The 20254-nt window shown below is 43.7% G+C and overlaps 1 protein-coding gene across 1 annotated transcript in view; it reads left to right on the top strand.

Annotated features, from left to right (window-relative positions):
- Positions 1-206: 206 nt before the first annotated feature.
- LOC143933606 (B-cell receptor CD22-like) overlaps positions 207-20254 on the top strand; it is a 58643-nt gene continuing 38595 nt past the window's right edge. The window contains exons 1-4 of the mRNA XM_077456552.1: positions 207-715; positions 11099-11284; positions 13759-14121; positions 18917-19210. Of these exons, the coding sequence (XP_077312678.1) occupies positions 11242-11284; positions 13759-14121; positions 18917-19210 (700 nt within the window). The 5' untranslated portion in view covers positions 207-715; positions 11099-11241. The remainder of the gene's footprint in view (positions 716-11098; positions 11285-13758; positions 14122-18916; positions 19211-20254) is intronic.

Genomic DNA, 20254 nt, shown 5'->3' on the forward strand with positions numbered 1-20254 from the left:
TGGGCCGATTGATGACAAACCAAGTACATCAGTTTCAGTAGATCTAGAACTTCTTATCTACAAATCTATGTCTCTTGGCACATCTACAAAACTTCCAGAGAAACAGATTAACTGATTCTTGAGAAATGGGTAGTTCCTCTTTTCGAAGAGAGACCTTTATTGTTCACAGTAAACAATTTTTGAATGTCACGCCACCCTGATACTTCAGACAGTCATCATATTAGGTCTTCATAAAATCTTCCTCTTTATTTTTCTTACAGATGTCTCTCAGAGGGTGGGAAGAGCAGGAATGAAACTCAGCATGGACTTTCCTTTGCTTTCTACACCAATTCTCTTGGAATACATAAATTCTCCACTAGATTATGGATAGTCTCCAAACTAAATCTTATTGGGACATGCCAAGAATGGTCACAAACACCCCACCTCAAGGTAGTATTGGTTAAACGTAGACCAGGAAACTCTTTGTTCTGACTCTATCAAGGCTACAAAACCTTACTTCTACCAGTAGTGTTTACAGCTTTTTGAGGGATGAGGTACCCAACTTGACCCAAACCCAATTTGTGGCTTACTCCAAGAAAGGTCCAAGCTCAAAGGAAGGAAGGACATACTACATAATTCTACATTGAATAAAGTAAAAGAGCTGTGTTACTTCTATTGGTGCATTTAATTCATGGAACCTTTAACGCAAAGTGACGGAAGACCTCATCTCTAAAAGGTAAGTCTCTACTGCAAATAAAGCCTAAGGAACTTGTCATAGCTGGACCTATGCAGGAAACTGAATCTTCCATTTAAAATCCTAACCCTGGACATTGATTTGGATATTGTTTGAAAGAGCCGAGTCGAAAAGGTTTTGACTTGTGCTGAGAATTAAGGTAATATAATTGTGCAGGCTTATCTTTGAAAGAAGCATATTTGCCTCCTTGTTTAGCTTCACTTATGTTGCGTAGGACTTTTGGCTCTGAGAGTCATGGAGGTCCCCTGAAGATTTTTCAATATATGGTATACAGATATTGTTTGAATGAAAATGCTTTTGATAATGGAATAAAATGTTATTTAATGCTTGCATACAAAATTTGTTTGTTTTTTTGCCCCGATTTTATGGTTTTAGTCTCTTTTTCTCCTTTACCCCTGCTAGCTCACATTAATATATTGTAAAGTCTGTGCATTCCACAATGTGGCTCTGGTGACCGGATGTTATAGTTAAAACAAAGCAGAGAAGAAGGCGCTAATAAGTGCAGTAATAAAACACGTTAACCACTTCAGCCCCGGGAAGAATTTACCCCCTTCCTGACCAGAGCACTTTTTGCGATTCGGCACTGCGTCGCTTTAACTGACAATTGCGCGGTCATTCCGACGTGGCTCCCAAACAAAATTGATGTCCTTTTTTTCCCCACAAATAGAGCTTTCTTTTGGTGGTATTTAATCACCCCTGCAGTTTTTATTTTTTTGCGCTATAAACAAAATAACAGCGACAATTTTGAAAAAAAAAACGCATTATTTTTTACTTTTTGCTATAATAAATATCCCCCAAAAATATATAAAAAAACTTTTTTTTTCCTCAGTTTAGGCTGATATGTATTCTTCTACATACTTTTGGTAAAAAAAAAAAACTCGCAATAAGCGACTGATTGTTTTGCGCAAAAGTTATAGCGTTTACAAAATAGGGGATCGTTGTAAGGCATTTCTATTAATATATATATTTTTTTTAAATGGCGGTGATCAACGATTTTTATCGTGACTGCGACATTATGGCAGGCACATCGGATATTTTTGACACATTTTTGGGACCATTGTCATTTTTACAGCAATCATTGCTATAAAAATGCACTGATTCCTGTGTAAATGGCACTGGCAGTGAAGGGGTTAACCACTAGGTGGCAGTGTGGGGGTTAAGTGTGTCATAGGGGTGTGTTGCTAACTGTGGGGGGCGTGGCTGTGTTTTACAGATCACTGATCTCTGCTCCCATCACAGGGAGCAGAGATCAGTGCCACTGTTGCTAGGCAGAACAGGGAGATGCTTGTTTACTTTAGCATCTCCCCGTTCTTCCTCTCTGTGAGGCGATCACAAGTATCCCCGCGGCGATTGAGTCCCCGGAACCTGCGACCAGACTCACGTGGCTTCCCGTGGGTGCGTAGGCGTGCCGCTGGTGGCGCGCGCCCCCGCCCCCTATTAAAGGGCAACGTACAGGTACGTGATTTTGCCTGTACGCGCCCTTCTGCCGACATATATCAGCGTGAGGCGGTCGGGAAGCGATTAATGACAAGGGCTAAAAACACGTAAAAGATGGAAGTGAAAAACAGTCACATCCATGAATCCAGCGAGATGCCTCCTGGGAGTAAAGACAGCTGCAGGTGGAGGCTCCAGCCGACCAGTGGCGGAAAACACTGTGTCCATGGAGATGGAGAGCCATGCTTTTAGGGCCAGCATGGAATACAGGCAACCGGAAGTGACGTCACAGTGGGTGGGGCAGATGCTGAGTCCCACACACTCTGATGTCACTTTCAGTTGCCTGTAGTCCATACTGGTCCTGACAGCACAGTTCTCCATCTTGGATCAGAGACACAGTGTTTCCCATGGTTGGTCAGCTTTAACTTCCACATGCAGCTTTCTTTACTCCCAGGAGGCATCTCGCTGAACGTCATGGATTAATTAATCTGCCTGTTTTTCACTTCAAACATTAATGTGTTTTATTACTGCACTTAGAAGCGCCTTCATCTCTGATTTGTCTTTCCTATAGAGTGTACTTTCCTCTTCTAAAGTGCTGCCGTTGTTCATTAATCGCATTTCGAGAGCCAGTCATGTACTGTTTATTAAAGTCTCCTTGTTATCCGGAGCGCCCTCTTCTCCACACTCCTTGGATGTTATAGTTATACTTATATATAATGTATATATATATAAATATATGGTTCTTGTGTTCCGCTATATGGACATTTGATTATATTCTCTGAGCAACAAGGGGAAAGAGAGTTGGAGCTAGGTGGGCAAAAAAATATAAGCAAATGTACAACCTCCTGCGTTTGAGGTGGATGTTATGGCAAATGGAGGACCTTAGTTCTTTGCCAACTTGAAGCTGGGCAAGATTTTGCAGCTCCCTGAGGACTGGGGAAGCCCAAAAAGAACACTAAAAAAAACTAAAACAGAGGGCACCACCAGCCTTGCATATTACCTTAAAAAAAGTTTTAATAAATAAACAGATGTGTACTCACAAACAGCATAATATCAAGCTCATCAATATCCACAGTGACCCACACACTCTGGTCCACTGCGCCAATCTCAGCATAGAGAAGACACTTCAAACGGCTGACACGTTTTGAGGGTAGGTACCTTCTTCCTCAGAGCCAGAGTTTTGGCTACCCTACTAGGGTTGTCATCTGGACAGTCCGTGTTTTGAATCCTGTGTTCGGGTTTCAGGTGGACTGAAACCCGGACACGTTATTCAGACCAGGCTATGGCACCCCAAGTAACCAAGATAGTCACACACAAATCTGTTGCCATCCAATGACTGTGGGTGTCTGTTTAGGGGCAGGTTCAACATCATTGGGGGGGGGGCAGGGAGATTATGTCAGCAAGAGCAATTTGGTCACACCCTCTGTTCAATGGGGCATGCTAAATGCACTGAATAACTACTCTCCTTGGGGCACCCAAAGATGTCCCAGGCTGCTAAAGTGTTTAGGTTTGGCTTGAAGAAAAGGTGGCAACCCTATACCGTATGCTGGACCAGAGTGTGCAGGTCACTGTGGATTATGATGAGCTTCATATCATGGAGTACACAATTGTTTCATTTCTTTACTAAAATTCGTTTTTAAGGTAATGCGCAAGGCTGGTGTGCCCCTTTGTTTTTTTCCAAGGCATAAAAATATGGTGACTTGTGAGTTAGGACATGGCCTTCCAAGGGAGCTGCTGAGTTGGTGGAACATGTTAAAGTGGTTGTAAACCCTTACAACACACTTTGACCTATGGGTAAGCCTAGATCAGTGATGGCACCCCAGATGTTTTGGAACTACATTTCCCCATGATGCTCTTGCACTCTGCAGTGTAGTTGAGCATCATGGGAAATGTAGTTCCAAAACATCTGGAGTGCCAAGGTTCGCCATCACTGGCCTAGATTAAGGCTTACCTGTAGGTCCAAGAAATATCTCCTAAACCTAGGAGATATTTGCCGAAAGACAGGCACCGCTGTCTACGGCGCATGCTGTCAACAGTGATATGCCGTGAGTGGCGGCTCCCGTGCGCATACACAGTGACGTCATCGCGGCTTCGCCGAATGACAGCAGTGGAGCAGCGAGACCCACCGAGAAGATGGATGTTTCGGACTACAGGGGACAGCAGTGACTTCGCTGGCTCCTGTGTCAGGTAAGTGACACATAATGAACTACTAGTAGTCCATTATGCTTTACCTTTGCAGGGAATCAAAGAGGATGTAAACTCATCAGGGTTTACTTCCTCTTTAAGGACCACTGTATAGCAGGGGCTTTCCCAGGGGTGCTTTTTGCCCCATTTATAGAGCATGTGCTGTATACATTTGACCCAGGTCATACCAGTTTAAGGGCCCAGTGTGACCTCCCTTTTTCAGCTGGATATTATTTGGCATATTTGGTCTGGAACCGTGTTTGGTGGTTTTGGTTTTAGAGACTTTTCAGGTCTATCATATGTTTGGTTTGGGTTCATTTTGAACTCTTTTTATGTGTTATATGCCTAGGGGTATTCAGCAATCATACTAATGAAAATTTGAAATAGAACCTTTCCGTTACTATTAAATACCTAATTTTATACCCATTTCTTCCCGGCAGGGTCCGGCGTCTGCCGGGCTTCCAGCCGAGAATCCCCTGTGGGTATGCGCCGCTGCAGTCAGCGGCGCATACCGAGGGGAATATCTCCTAAACCGTACAGGTTTAGGAGATATTTATTTTACCTACAGGTAAGCCTTATTGTAGGCTTTCCTGTAGGTAAAAGTAAAAAAATTGACTATACAACCACTTTAAGGACCAAAACTGTTATAGTACAAAGGATAAATTATTGTATTAGTCAGTTTTCAAAACCATTATAAGGTTATAATGTGGCTGTGAGAAAAAACTCACCAATATTTTTTTTTTTCCTTGACCAGTCTTCTTTTTTTGTTAAATTCTTCTTCCTGGTCCACGTAACCGAGGCATGACATAGGTTTGTCCTTTGAATCAAGACCTAAAAACATAAACAGCAGAGGTGGCATCTACAGTAAGTGCTTCAATAAAACAGTTATTGTATGATAAAAAACTAATTGGCAACTCACATGAAGTAAGTTTGTGAAGGCATGTAGAGCATTAGAAATCAGGGAACCCTGTAGCAAAGGTATCCAGTCCAGGGATTGTGCCCCCAGCTATGTAGACATAGGAAGTTTGTCATGTACCTGGTAGGAGACTGAATTAACAAGGTCGGCCTCTCTGGTATCTCCAGCTCAGACCCCACTGAAGGTGGAACAGATGGTGCAGAGGGACAGGAGAACCACAAGTGCTGGCAGGTGTTGGTAGAAGATTTCTCTGCAGGAGATGCAGGCTTGGGAAGTCAGGCCAGGAGCAGATGTGGAACATGCTGGACCAGCCGAGGCTAAAGTGCACTCCACATGTACTGCAGGTTCTGGAAGTTTATTGACACTCTCAGCAAGCTTTAGGCAGGAACAAAGGAGGCATTCAGAAGTAGTATGAAGACCAGTCAGAAGCAGGAGTTAGGTCACAGAGGTAGCTAAGTTCACTAGCAGACAGGCAGAAGCACAAGCGTGGTCAGGAACAAAGACGGGGTCAGGAACAGGAGAGCAGAGTTACAGGCAGAATCAAGGAGCAGGTCAGTAACAAGCCGGGTCAAAAACGGAAATAAAAAACAGGATACACTCAGGACACAGGAAAAGCTGAAGAAGCTGAAGACCAGTCAGCACAGACAGTGAGCAAGAGCATCCTCTAAATAGCCCATCTGGCGCCAGAAACCAGGGGCATGCTCCCACCTGCGTGCATTTGCGTGCACACACCTATGATCATTTATATTAGTGATGTGCCTATTCTCATTTCTATGAGCGATGCTATGCAACAGTCGCTGTACTGGAGTTCCCTTACACACTTCCTGGTCAGGAGGATACTTCAGAGGAACCCAATGGATGATGTCAGATGGCAGGGGATGTCCTGCGAGTGTGACTATGCATTTCAAGGCATTCCCGACCCTTTGTCAATACTTTGACATACTTTATCTAGACATTGCCTACATACAGGGCCTCCATTAGATCATTGGGCCCTGCACGGCATCCTACTTCCCACCTAGCTGTTTTCAAGACACAACTGAAAATCCCTTCTCTCAGTACTTTAACCGACCCCCCCCCCCCCCCCCCCAGCAACCCTCTCCACACTTCCCTCACCCAATCATTTTCAAGACGCAGCATTTCCATTGCCCAGAACTTCAACCCACGCCCGTTACGCTGCCCAATTACCCCAGCAATGTTAGGAACATCAAAATTAGAATTAAATATTTTATATATAGGCCCAAAAACCAGAAAGGCTCATTGAAGCTAAATCTCAAAATGGAATGGCAAAAGTAAAAACATCAAAAAGAGCAAAAAACATCACTGCAGGACTCAAAAAAAGGAAAATCAAAAACCACATAAAAGTCTCATGTACGGCTGGCTGTGACACTGCTAAAGGCTACAACGCGTTTCGTCACTGCTAGCAGTGAATTTCTCAAACGGTTTGGTGAGGAATTAGAGCCTTCCTTGGGGAATCTAAGCACAAAATCATGCCAAAGAAGATACCAAATACGTCACAGCTGGAACTGGGACCATAAGTGACATGACTGTAACAGTTCACCATACCAATGGTGCAACAACAGCCTGAAGCCCGTCAGCAAGACCAAAAGTGATGTAATTGGAACAGGAAGCGTATCCATGGAAAAGGCGCAACAACACCGAAACTGGAAATGATGTCCACTAACAAGTGACAGGACCACTAAAAGACAAAGCTTTCAATCAAAGAAAACACAGAACTAAATTATAATTATCCAAAATATACTCAAAATGTTTTAGGCTTAATAAAAGGGACAGAAAGGGATATTTTTTCATTTTTTTCATTTTAAAGAGTAATTTAATTTGGTGAAAAAAAAAAGAAAAACTTTCCCCTCTGGGTGATCTGTGTACATTTAATGGATTTTTATAAACTTTGTTGAAGATTCCTTCCTTTAAACACAGTGAACTTACTGTGACCTAATCTAATAGCAAAGCTAATGGGAGTGGTTTCATAATTATCAATCAGCTGCAGCACCTGCAGGGCCCGAATGAGGAAAGCTGCTGAGCCTGCATCCCTTTTAGATGCAATTTCCTACTGGGGGTATCTCACCAAAAATGACATTTATGTTGCATGTAATGCCTTAAAACAGAGTTCCACCCAAAAGTGGAAGCTGCACTTATCTGCCTCCTCAATGTGGCATCTTTTGGGGGGGGGATTGGATACCTGTTTTTGACAGGTATCCATCCTGACTTCCGAGAGATCTCGCCGCCTCTTTCCCCCACTCCCACCACCGTGCCATTCAGAAAGCGCCAGCGCATGCACAGTAGGGAACAGGTTTCACTGGCAGTTTCCCTTATGCCGCGTACACACGACCAGACTTTTCAACATCAAAAGTCCGACGGAATGATTCCGGCAGACCATTCGATCGTGTGTGGGCTGCAGCGGACTTTTGATTTGCAAAAGTCTGACAGACTTTAGAAATGGAACATGTTTCAAATTTTTCTGACAGAACTCCGCCGGACCCAGTTCCTACCGAAAAATTTGCTCGTGTGTATGCTATTCCGACGGACAAAAACCGACGCTAGGGCAGCTATTGGCTACTGGCTATGAACTTCCTTATTCTAGTCCAGTCGTACGTTATCGCGTTCGAATCCGTCGGACTTTGGTGTGATTGTGTGTGGCCAAGTCCGTTCATTCGGAAAGTCCCTCAGAACTCTGTCAGAACTCCGTCAGAACTCCGTCGAAAGTCTGACGGACCTAGTCCCTCGAAAAGTCCGGTCGTGTGTACGCGGCATTACAGGCTATGGCAGCAACTGAGACCCGATGGAAACATCAGCTGGAGTGCCGACATCGCTGGATTCCAGGACAGGTAAGTGTCCTAATATTAACAGCTTCAGCCCTGGAAGATTTTACCACCTTCCTGACCAGGTGGTAAAATCAATGGCAATCAGTGGCAATTCGGCACTGTTCGGCACTGTGTCGCTTTAACTGACAATTGCACGGTCATGCGATGTTGCACCCAATTCGTTTTTTTTTTTTTTTTTTAAATGGGGATATTTATTATAGCAAAAAGTACAAAATATATATTTTATCCAAAATTGTCGCTCTTTTTTTGTTTATAGCACAAAAAAAACAAAAAAACGCAGAGATGATCAAATACCACCGAAAGAAAGCTCTATTTGTGGGGAAAAAAAGGACGTAAATTTTGTTTGGGTGCAGCGCCGCAAGACCGCGCAATTGTCAGTTAAAGCGACGCAGCGACGAATCGTAAAAAAAAAATGGCCTGGTCATTCAGCAGCCAAATATTCCGGGGCTGAAGTGGTTAAAAACACTAACGCTGAAAAAAGCTACAAAAACGCTATTGCAAAAACATTGAAAAACTCACTGCAAAGCTACTGGCGTTTTTATAACTTTATTATAACATCCAGTGTGTGTGAGGCCTAAAATTCAGCAGCTACAATATGTGTACCTGCTGACTTTTTTTTTTGGGGGGGGGGGGCAATCACACAAACAGGAAATTATGTTTCGGGGGGGGACGGGGGACGTTCTGTACACATTATGTATACAGAACACCTCCAGGTAGCCATATTGCGCTGCAGATTGAAAAGGAAAGGTCGTTTTTAATAACATTCAATTACAATATGACTTGTGTCGTAATTGTATACACTATATTATTTTTTCTTTATTTGATTTTTTTTTTTCCCCCCGCGAAAGTGGAGTTACCCTTTAAATTTCAACTTCACATTTAGACATTTCCGTCTTTCCAAGAACCTAACTTCCTGTGTTGCCCCCTAGTAATCATGATGATGTCCCTTGGTTTCTTGCAGCAATGTTTTTTTTAATTTATTTATTAAAAGAATTATTAATTTCCTGTGACTAGAACAATTGACGCTTGAATTGCATTATGGGAAATTTCCCAATTTCTCAACTTGCTAACCACATCAGTCGTGTTGTGAAAAGCACAAATGAGATGTTTTCACACGGAGCCCAATCAGATGCTTCCTGTAATGTTACCAAATGTGGGTGTAGTAGATATAATAATTACGATCGTTCTTTTGTTGTCTGCGCATAGTACAACTTCTTCATTTAAAGGGTACTTTCCCACTGAGGCGCGGGGAGTGTCGGTGGTAAATCACAGCAAGTTTTAGCGGTGCTTTACTGTCGTTTTAGAGGCGCTTTGTTGGTGCAAGCGGCGGACGCTTTTAACCCCGCTATCGGCCGAATAAAGGGTTAAAAGCGCCTGCAAAGTGCCTCTCCTGCAGCCCGTCAGTGGCGCTGCCATTGATATCAATGGGCAGGGGCGCTTTAGGAGCGGTGTAAGTGCTGCAAAGATGCTGCTTGCAGGACTTTTTACCGGTCCTGCCAGCGTAGGCGCTTCAGCGGCGCTCAGTGTTAATTTTCGCCGACTAAAGTGACTAAAAATTTTTAGTAGACGAAATGAATACTATTTTAGTAGACTAAAATGTGACTTAAAAGCGAAAATGCCTTTTTAGTCAAAAGACCAATGCCGCGTACACACGAGCGGATTTTCAGTGGGAAAAAACTTGGATGGTTTTTACAACGGAATTCCGCTCAAGCTTGGCTTGCATGCACACGGTCACACAAAAGATTGCGAGCAGGTTCTCTCATGTAATCTCTCTGCTGCCCATGGCTGCACAGTGAGAGCGGTGATGCAGGGTGGGCGCTAGGCTTGTGCAATTCGTTTCGTAAACGAATCGAAATTCGTCCGAATTTTGCATCTTTTGGACATTCGGATGCATCCGAATGTCCGAATAAAAAAATAACGAATTACAACGAATACGAAAGAAATTATAGTGGATATAACAAATGAATTTCGACATGATTCGGTAAATCTTTAAAGATCTAATGAAACAAAAGGTCAGCTCAAAGTAAATCTTATAGTCCAATCAGCTGATTCATTTTGTGCCGGAGGTTGGATTACTGGCAAAGTGCATTCCTGAGAACTGAGTGAGAAGGGTGTTGTATTGTATTTGAGCCGAGGAGAAGAGACGTTGTCATTGTGTGTGTTAAAAGATTCAATAAACAAACGACTTTCCAAACTACGAATCATTATCACTAATGTCTATACATACATAAATAGCGTATTTCAACGAATACGAACGAAATTATAGCGCATATAATGAACGAATTCGACACTCTACGAATAATAACGAATTATCCGAAAACGTATTAACGTAACATAACGAATATAACAGAACGAAATGATGCATTTTACGAATGACAATGAACCGAAACTAAACAAAATTTTCCGTTGTGCACAAGTCTAGTGGGCGTTGAGAGATGATGTCATCCCTCTGCTTTCTCGCCCGCCCGGCTCTCCCGCACTGCCTGCCCACTCTCTGGTGCTGCCCGCCGAAATGATGCATTTTCCGAATGACAACGAACCGAAACTAAACAAAATTTTCCGTTGTGCACAAGTCTAGTGGGTGCTGAGAGATGATGTCATCCCTCTGCTTTCTCGCCCGCCTCTCCCGTGCTGCCTGCCCACTCTCCGGTGCTGCCCGCCAAATTTACGGCCCGGCTGCAGAGATGCCTTGGCCGTCTCTGGGAGCCTCCGGGCTATGGGCCCCAGATTTGGGGCTATAACCCCAAAAGTCACTCCCTAGCGACGCCACTGCACCTAGCATAACCTGTGTGCTTTTTGCCATCCCCCTGAATATCACTAAGGCAACACCAATGTATTAATAGCCCTATTTCTACTTTTTTATTACTAGCATACAGGAAGATTGACGTATAAAGAAAGGAAAATTTACCTATTTAAGTTTTTCTTTTATCTCCACTTCCTAATTTTTTGTATTGTTGTTCCTGTTGTTTCATGTTCATCTAAAAACTTCAGTGGTTTATGAAATTGGTAATCTGTGGAGTAATCAGCAAGATTGCAACAACTTCCTCCTCTTGACAGTGAACAACGTGAACACTTTAAGTAAACTACTCTCTGAGTAAGCAGGAGACGGAACAAGTTTCATAGAAGCATCAGCCATGGACCTGGTCACGGGAATACTGCTAGGACTTCTCCTAAAAGGTAATGAAATCTCATCAAGTTGGCTACCGAGATCAAAGCTATATAATCCTTTTGAAAAGCTGAATATCAAGATTGTCTGCATGGTGGAGCAATAGAGCTGATTTACTAAGAAGGTTGATGTTCCAGTAGGACAACAACCCTAAGCACACAACTAAAGCCCCGTACACGCGATCGGATTTTCTGATGGGAAATGTTGGATGTCAGGCTGTTGGCCGAAAATCTGACTGTGTGTACGCTCCATCGGACAATTGTTGTCGGATTTTCCACCAACAAATGTTGGCTAGCGTGTCTTTACATTTTCTTGCGGACAAATGTCTGTTGTTGAATTTCCGATCATGTGTACACAAGTCCGTCGGACAAAAGTCCAAAGTACAAACACGCATGCTAGAAAAGCAGAAGCGGTCGGTCTTGTAAACTAGCGTTCGTAATGGAGAATTAACATTCGTGACGCGGCCAATTATGAAATCTGCAAATGCAGCGCACAATTCCCTTCTTCTTTAATGGGATAATAATGAATCTGCTTTGCTGGTGATACTGATGGAGTTATTGCAAATTCATTTTCAAAGGTTCTTTTTTTTTTCTAGTGATATCAAGAATAATGTTTTTTTGTTTTTTTTTTATTTTACCACAACACCATTATCCCGTAGTTTTTAAGATCAAAGATACAACTATGTTGGTGTTCCTTGTTAAAGAGGAAGTAAACCCTGATGGGTTTACTTCCTCTTTTTTTCCCTGCAAAGGTAAAGCATAATGGACTACTATGCATCGCATAGTAGCTCATTATGTGTCACTTACCTGACACAGGAGCCAGCGAAGTCGCCGCTGTCCCCTGTAGTCCGCGGCATCCATGTTGCTGGTGGCGTCTCGCAGCTCCGACGAATCACAGCGGCGCAGCCGCGATGACGTCACTCCCGCGCATGCGCACGGGAGTCGACAAATTAGGCAAATCCATTCTTGGATTTGTCGCATTTAGTGCGCCTGCGCGCCGCTGTCTACGGCGCATGCGCCGTAGACAGCGGTGCCCATTTTCGGGCAAATATCTCCTAAACCATATAGGTTTAGGAGATATTGCTTGGACCTATAGGTCCAAGTTGTTTGGAAGGGTTTACTTCCTCTTTAATTTTACATTGTATTTTATAAAATGTAACTGCCGACTCCCAAACTGTCATTTGAAGTAAAACACATAGCCAAGTATTATTCTATACAATTTTTTTTATTGTGCATTAAGAAAAGAAAACAAATAAAATTTAGCTTGCTATCCGCCAATAGAACTTAACCAAAAAGTGCATTTTATGCATCCAAAAATATAGAAAATATACCAAATCAAATCATTATTCAACCAAAAAAAAGTAATGTCAAAGGAATAACTCCAAGGCAGTGGCGTAACTAGAACCTTCAGGGCCCCAATGCAAGAAACCATGAAGGGCCCCCCTGAACCCCAGCCAGGGCCCTTCCCACCGAGTCCGGCGGTGGAACTCCAGGGCGTGGTCACAGGTATGACCTTTGTGAGCCCTGTAGTTCCACCACTGGTATCAGTAGTTTTTATTTATTAATTCTTTTACATTTTTAGGTGCCCCATTGGGGGACTGTCCCTAGGCAGAATTGGGTCCCCGTCCCCAGAAGAGATGAGGTCCTTTTCTCCAGGGCAGATGAAGTTACTGTCCCCAGGTGAGAAGGGGTCCCTGTCCCCAGGGGAGGTGGGGGTCCCTGTCCTCACGTGAGAAGGGGTCCCTGTCCCCAGGGGGATATGGAGGGGGTATGTAATAGTGTGTGCTAGCTGCCTATGCTGCTGCCGGCCATATGTAGAGGGGGCTGCATGGGCCCCCTGCATCACAGGGCCCAGTTGCAGTCACAACTGCTGCACCCCCTATAGTTACGCCCCTGCTCCAAGGCCAATAATAAATAACACGTTATCTCCTCCGATTCCGCAACATGTCTGGTTGACAAACAGCCGTTCAGAAACGAACTGAAAAGCGTGAAATGAAATGTGCCAAAAGAAAAGCACGAATCAACACTCACCAAACTTCTACTAACACAAAAATTAGCAGAAGGAGCCCAAAGGGTGGCGCTAAAGAGTTGAAAAGCCACTCAGTACGTTCCCACGTTCGTGATTGTTGGCCAACATTTGTGTGTATGCAAGACAAGTTGGAGCCAACACCCTTCGGACAAAATTCCACGGTTTTGTTGGGCGGAAAGTCCGATCGTGTGTACGGGGCAATAGATAACAAAAGAGTGTCTACCGGACAACTCTGTGAATGTCCTTAAATGGCCCAGCCAGAGCTGGTGAGTGCAAAATCTGGTACAGTTGTGCATGGTAGCCAATCGGCTTCTAACTTCAACTTGTTCGATTAATCTTTGAGAAAAAACTGATCTTGCACTCCCCAGTTTTAGTAAACCAACCCCATAATGTGTTCTGACTTTTCTGAAATCTTGTTGTATTGTTATCTGCATGTTTTGTTTGAGTTCTATTCCAGATCATATGTTGAAATCAGTAGAAGCGCAGACATTTGAATTACCAAAAAGCATGAACATTTTGGAAGGTTCCTGTGTCGTCATCCCATGCAAGTTCACCTATGCTAATCCAAAGCCGGTCATCAAATGGCTCCATTACTCCAAAAGCAATCATGGAGAAATCTATAACAGCAATAATTCAAGTTTGGTGCTCAAGTCATTTTTGGGACGTGTATTTTTTGTGGGGGACCTGGCCAAAGGCAACTGCACCATCAAGATCAATAATGTGAACTTCATGGATAATGCCCTTTACTTCCCTCAGATTGACTATGATCCACCAGCACCAGAGAAAGAAAGCGTGGAAAAGGTTGCTCTTTCTGTTAACAGTAAGTGGAAAAGTCTAACCGGAGTAAAGATTTTCAATTACAAAGGAAATCTGCATCTACTGTGTCATATTTATGGGGAATAAGTAGGGCTGTCATGCTGACAATATGGCTCAGGTTAGTAGCTTGCTGTCACACTGAACCTGCTCCCTTGATAAGTAGGGATGGTCCTGATGTTCGAGTCGAACATCCGGTGTTCGCCTGTTCGCCGAATAGTGAACAATTTGAGGTGTTCGCAGCAAATTCGAAAGCCGCGGAACACTCTTTAAAAGTCTGTGGGAGAAATCAAAAGTGCTAATTTTAAAGGCTTCTATGGATGGTATTGTCGTAAAATAACCAAGTGACCCCGCCCCCTCTGAAGCTACGGAAAAGCCATAAGGATGTCCCTGTGCATCAGAGGGGGCGGGGTCACCCGGCGATGTCATCGTGTGGCCCCGCCCTCAGTTATAAAAGAACTGTCACCTGAGAGGCCCGACATTACGGCGGGTGCCTCCCATGGAGGCAGATCGTAGGCGGCTTGCAGCTTTTTTTTTCAGAGCGCGAGAGGAAGACTCCGTGGGACAGTTTTATTTTTTTTATTTTTTTAATAAAGGACTTGTCCCAAGGCATGTCGTGTCTTTTTTTTTTTACCATTTTCACAATTTTTTTGTGAAATGGTAGGGGTACATTTGTACCTCATTACCATTTGACACTGACGGGCCGGGATGTGGGGATACATTTGTTAAAGGGGACTTCCAGATTCTGATAAGCCCCCCCCCCACCTGCAGACCCCCACAACCACGGGGCAAGGTTTGTGGGGATGACGCCCTTCTCCCCGTCAACATGGGGACAAGGTGCTTTGGGGGGCCGCTACCCCAAAGCACCCTCCCAATGTTCAGGGCAAGTGGCATGGTACAGTTCAGGAGGGGGGGTGCTCTCTCGCCCCCCCCCTCCTCTTTTCCTGTGGCCTGCCAGGTTGCTTGCTCGGATAAGGGTCTGGTATGGAATTTTGGGGGGACTCCACGGCATTTTTTTTTACATTTTGGTGCGGGGTTCCCCTTAATATCCATACCAGACCTGAAGGGCCTGGTATGGAATTCGGGGGGACCCCCACGCATTTTTTTTTCTAATTTTGATTCGGGGTTCCCCTGTGGGAATTTTTTTATCAATGAACTTTCATGTATATTGCCGGACCGACAATTCATTTATAGCTGCGAGTAGTTTTAAATTACTTTAGAAATGTAATTTTGCTGTCAGACTGTTCTAAACACGGGAAACATGCGCCCCATTACAGGCATACTATAGACACCCCCCAGGTACGAAATTTAAAGGAATATTACACTTTTATTGTTTTACTTTAAGAATTATTAAAATCACTGCTCCTGAAAAAACTGCAGTTTTTAAAACTTTTTTTTGCATTGATATATGTCCCCTGGGGCAGAACCCGGGCCCCCAAACACTTTTTAGGACAATAACTTGCATATAAGCCTTTAAAATTAGCACTTTTGATTTTTCATGTTCGTCTCCCATAGACTTTAACGGTGTTTGCTCGTTGGAACAAATTTTTTTCCTGTTCGCATTTTCTTGGGGTTTTCGGCCCATCCATATTGATAAGTATGGGAATCATTGACCTAGAACAAAGCATCATATTAGCCACTTGACCCCCAGAAGATTTACCCCCCCTTCATGACCATGCCATCTTTTTTGCGATACTGCACTGTGTTACTTTAACTGACAATTGCGATGGGCGATTCTGTACCCAAATAAAATTGACGTCCTTCTTTTCCCCCACAAATAGAGCTTTTCTTTTGGTGGTATTTGATCACCTCTGCTGTTTTTATTTTTTGTGCTATAAACAATCCACAAAAAACAAAAAAATAAAAAAATTGTCTTTCTGCTATAAAACATAGCCAATAAAAAACATGAAAAAAAAAACAAATTTCTTGATTAATTTAGGCCAATATGTGATTTGCTACATGTTTTTGGTAAAAAAAAAAAAAAATCCCAATAAGCGCATATTGATTGGTTTGCACAAAAGTTATAGCGTCTACAAACTATGGGATAATTGTATTTATTTATCTATTTATTCTTTTTTTTTAAAGCAATGGCAGCAATCAGTGGCTTATAGTGGGACTGCAATATTGCAGCGGACAAATCGGAAACTGAGTGACACTTTAGACACTTTTTGGGAACCAGTGACACCAATACAGTGATCAGTGCTAAAAAAAAAATAATACACTGTCACTGTACTAATTACACTGGCTGGGAAGGTGTTAACATCAGGGGCAATCAAAGTGTTAACTGTGTGCCTAACCAGTGTTTTCTCACTGTACAGGAGGTGCTTTTAGTATGGAAAGGATTTTTTCCTGCTTTGCAGGAACACAGGATCAATACCTCCCCCATACCTCTCAACAGTCTCTCAAAGTAGGGTTAGAGGGTTTAGGTAGAAAAGTCCAGGTACTCTTGGAACTAAGTCAAGTAGAAAAGAGTCTCTCACATTAGGAAAATCCAGAGAATAGCCATTCACAACTGGATCCTCACCCTTATCGGATAGTCCTTCTCTCAGCAGGCCTAGCAGCCGATAGAGTGCTCAAAGAAAGCGAAGTCTCTGCCACAGACTTGTTATAGGACACTTGAATAACTGAAAGATGTAGACAACTTAGAGAACCCCCATACGGTACCAGTATCTTGCAGCCGGTCCGGCGATGCCATACGAAATCAGATTCTCTTGGGGTCTTTCAACTAAGCCTCCAGGCTCCTTCTGAGAAGCCAACCTTTGCGTTGCCTTCTCCCAAAGAGTCCTCCCCTGGATGCTTCTCCAGTTGCTGGGCCTCTCTACAAACCGAGACGGCACCGGACCACCTCCGAATCCTTCCTTCAGTTACTTTGCCTCGGGCCAGCGAGCCCCGAGACTTGGAATTGGGTGGATCCGAACCCCAGGCCATGAGAGCCCTAGGGGCTGGTCAGGAGGACCAGGACCAAACAGACAGAAAGCCCTTCTGGACCGAAACCCAAAAGCACGTGATGTCAGCACATTAAGTACCCTCTCTCAGAATGCACAGCAAGAGTGACACTCTCACTGGGCTGGTTCTCGAGAGAGAACTGGCACTCAATGCACCCAACTGGACTGCGTTCTAGCACCTGCCAGAGATGACAGCACCACCTATGGTCAAGCAGAACACAATGCAATCCAGCCAGACTGGTACTGAGACCAAAATTTAGTGTAATTGAACCCAAAACCAAACTGCAGTTCCAGGAAGATTAAATGACAAAAACACATAGCGCATGCTCTTCAGAAGCCGGCGCTACATTTACATAGGCAGATTGCTGTTCTGCCTGTGTATGGGCTTCCTTTGTGTATGATCACAATGGGAGTGGGTTGCCGGTGGAGCGAGTGTGCGCCCTAGACCAGGAATTGTCAGATTATGTACTAGATACGTGATCTGGCACAGTATATCTGCAGTGGGCAGTCAGGAAGTGGTTAAATTAGATTAAAGCTTAAAGTGTGGGTACTAGTAAAAAAAATAAAATAATAATAAAAAAGCCATAAATCTATCCCCTATGTTGTAGACGCTATAGCTTTTGCGCATATCAATCTACATACGCTTATTGCTAATTTTTTTACCAAAAATATGTAGAAGAATATGTATTGGACTAAACTGAGAAAGAAACTTTGTTTTGTTTTTTATATATTTTTTGGGGGATTGCTCATAGCACAAAAAATAAAAACTGCAGAGGTGATCAAATACCCCCAAAAGAAATCTCTATTTGTGGGAAAAAAAGGACCTCAATCTTATATGGGTACAACGTCACATGACTGCGCATTTATCAGTTAAAGCGACGCGGTGCCTTATCGCGAAAAGTGCCCTGGTCAAGAGGGGAGTAAACACTGGTTTACATTTATCACATTACCTAAATAATGTTTTGATGTGTGTGGCTTATTTGGACTGCTGGCTTGCAGTCTCCTCTCTAATTCATCCCAAAGGTGTTCTATCGAGTTGAGGTCAGACCAGTCAAGTTCCTCCACCCCAAACTCGCTCATCCACACTATATTGCCAAAAGTATTGGGCCACCCCTCCAAAACATTTGGTGGAGGGGGGATTATGGTGTGGGGTTGTTTTTCAGGGCTTGGCCCCTTAGTTCCAGTGAAGGGAACTCTTAAGGCGTCACCATACCAAGACATTTTGGACAATTTCATGCTCCCAACTTTGTGGGAACAGTTTGGGGACGGCGCCTTCCTGTTCCAACATGACTGCCCACCAGTGCACAAAGCAAGACATGGATGAGCGAGTTTGGGGTGCCTGGTCTTCTTATCCAACATCAGTGCCTGATCTCACAAATACGCTTCTGGAAGAATGGTCAAACATTCCCATAGACACACTCCTAAACCTTGTGGACGGCCTTCCCAGAAGAGATGAAGCTGTTATAGCTGCAAAGGGTGAGCCAACTCAATACTGAACCCTACGGACTAAGACTGGGATGCCATTAAAGTCTAAGTGCGTGTAAAGGCAGGTGTCCCAATACATTTGGCAATATAGGATATATTGTATACAGCTAAACCAACAGCATGGGGGGTGGGGCGCTTATGGGGATGGGGGGGGGGGGCTGAAGTTGGGATTAATGCTTGAAAAATCTATACTGAGTTGTGGTTTTAGTCTCCTTCCTTTGTATTTCTTTGTTTCCTCCAATTCTTCCTTCTTCAGTCCCTTTCTCGTCTTCTCTCCAGTCTCCTTCTTCCCCTCTCGTATTGGTTCCTCATGCTAACATATTAGAAGTACTTATACTTGCTCCCATCTTTCCCTGTTTATATCTTATACAGACATCCCAGAACCCATTATGATATCTGGTCCTGGATTACTAATAGAAGGAAATACCTATGTCTTCACTTGTGATGCCAAACACACCTGTCCTGCCAACCCACCAACACTCAGATGGAACTTCAAGAAACTGCCTGCCAAAACGCATCACAGAGACTTGGGAAACGGAGTGTGGGAGACCGCTTCAAAACTAACCTACAGAGCAGACTCAGAAGACAATGAGAAGACCCTGAACTGTTTCGCAGAGTATCCTAACAGAATAAAAACAGGAAAACTACAGGTGCTAAATATATTGTGTGAGTAACATTTAAATATTGCAAAAGAATTATTTAAATGTCATATAACATAAGCCAACAAAAAACTACTAAGCAATAAATGAACTGAGGAGACGGACCTTTCATTCATCCACCAGTTCTCCATTCATAGACAACTTCAAAGAAACTGTAGTTGAGTTTCTGTGGATGGAAGAGGGGGTGGAAAGTGCAGACATAGACTGTATGGTCAAAAGTAGTGGGACACCTGCCTTTACACACACATGAACCTTAATGGCATCCCAGTCTTAGTCCGTAGGGTTCAATATTGATTTGGCCCACCCTTTGCAACTATAACAGCTTCAACTCTTCTGGGAAGGTTGTCCACAAGGTTTAGGAGGGTGTCTATGGGAATGTTTGACCATTCTTCCAGAAGCGCATTTGTGAGGTCAGACACTGATGTTGTACAAGAAGGCCTGACTCGCAGTCTTCACTCTAATTCATCCCAAAAATGTTCTATCGGGTTGCAGGCCAATCAAGTTCCTCCACCCCCAAACTCGCTCACCCGTGTTTTTATGGATCTTGCTTTGTGCTCTGGTGCGCAGTCATGTTGGAACAGGAAGGGGCCATCCACAAACTGTTCCCACAAAGTTGGGAGCATGAAATTGTCCAAAATGTCTTGGTATGTTAAAAGTTACCTTTACTGGAACTAAGGGGCCAAGCCCAACCCCTGAAAAGCAACCCCATACCATAACCTCCCCCCTCCACCAAATGATTTGGACCAAGCAAGGTCCATAAAGACATGGATGAGCAAGTTTGGGGTGGAGAAACTTGACTGTCCTGCAACCCGATAGAACATCTTTGGGATGAATTAGAGTGAAGACTGTGAGCCAGGCCTTCTTGTACAACATCAGTGTCTGACCTCACAAATGCTCTTCTGGAAGAATTGTCAAATATTCCCATAGACACACTCCTAAACCTTGTGGACGGCCTTCCCAGAAGAGTTGAATCTGTTATAGCTGCAAAGGGTGGGCCAACTCAATATTGAACCCTACAGACTAAGACTGGGATGCCATTAAGGTTCATGTG

Source organism: Lithobates pipiens, unplaced genomic scaffold (genome assembly GCF_037356315.1).
Source record: "Lithobates pipiens isolate NorthernLeopardFrog02 unplaced genomic scaffold, aLitPip1_a1.2 Scaffold_27, whole genome shotgun sequence".
NCBI classification, from domain to species: domain Eukaryota; kingdom Metazoa; phylum Chordata; class Amphibia; order Anura; family Ranidae; genus Lithobates; species Lithobates pipiens.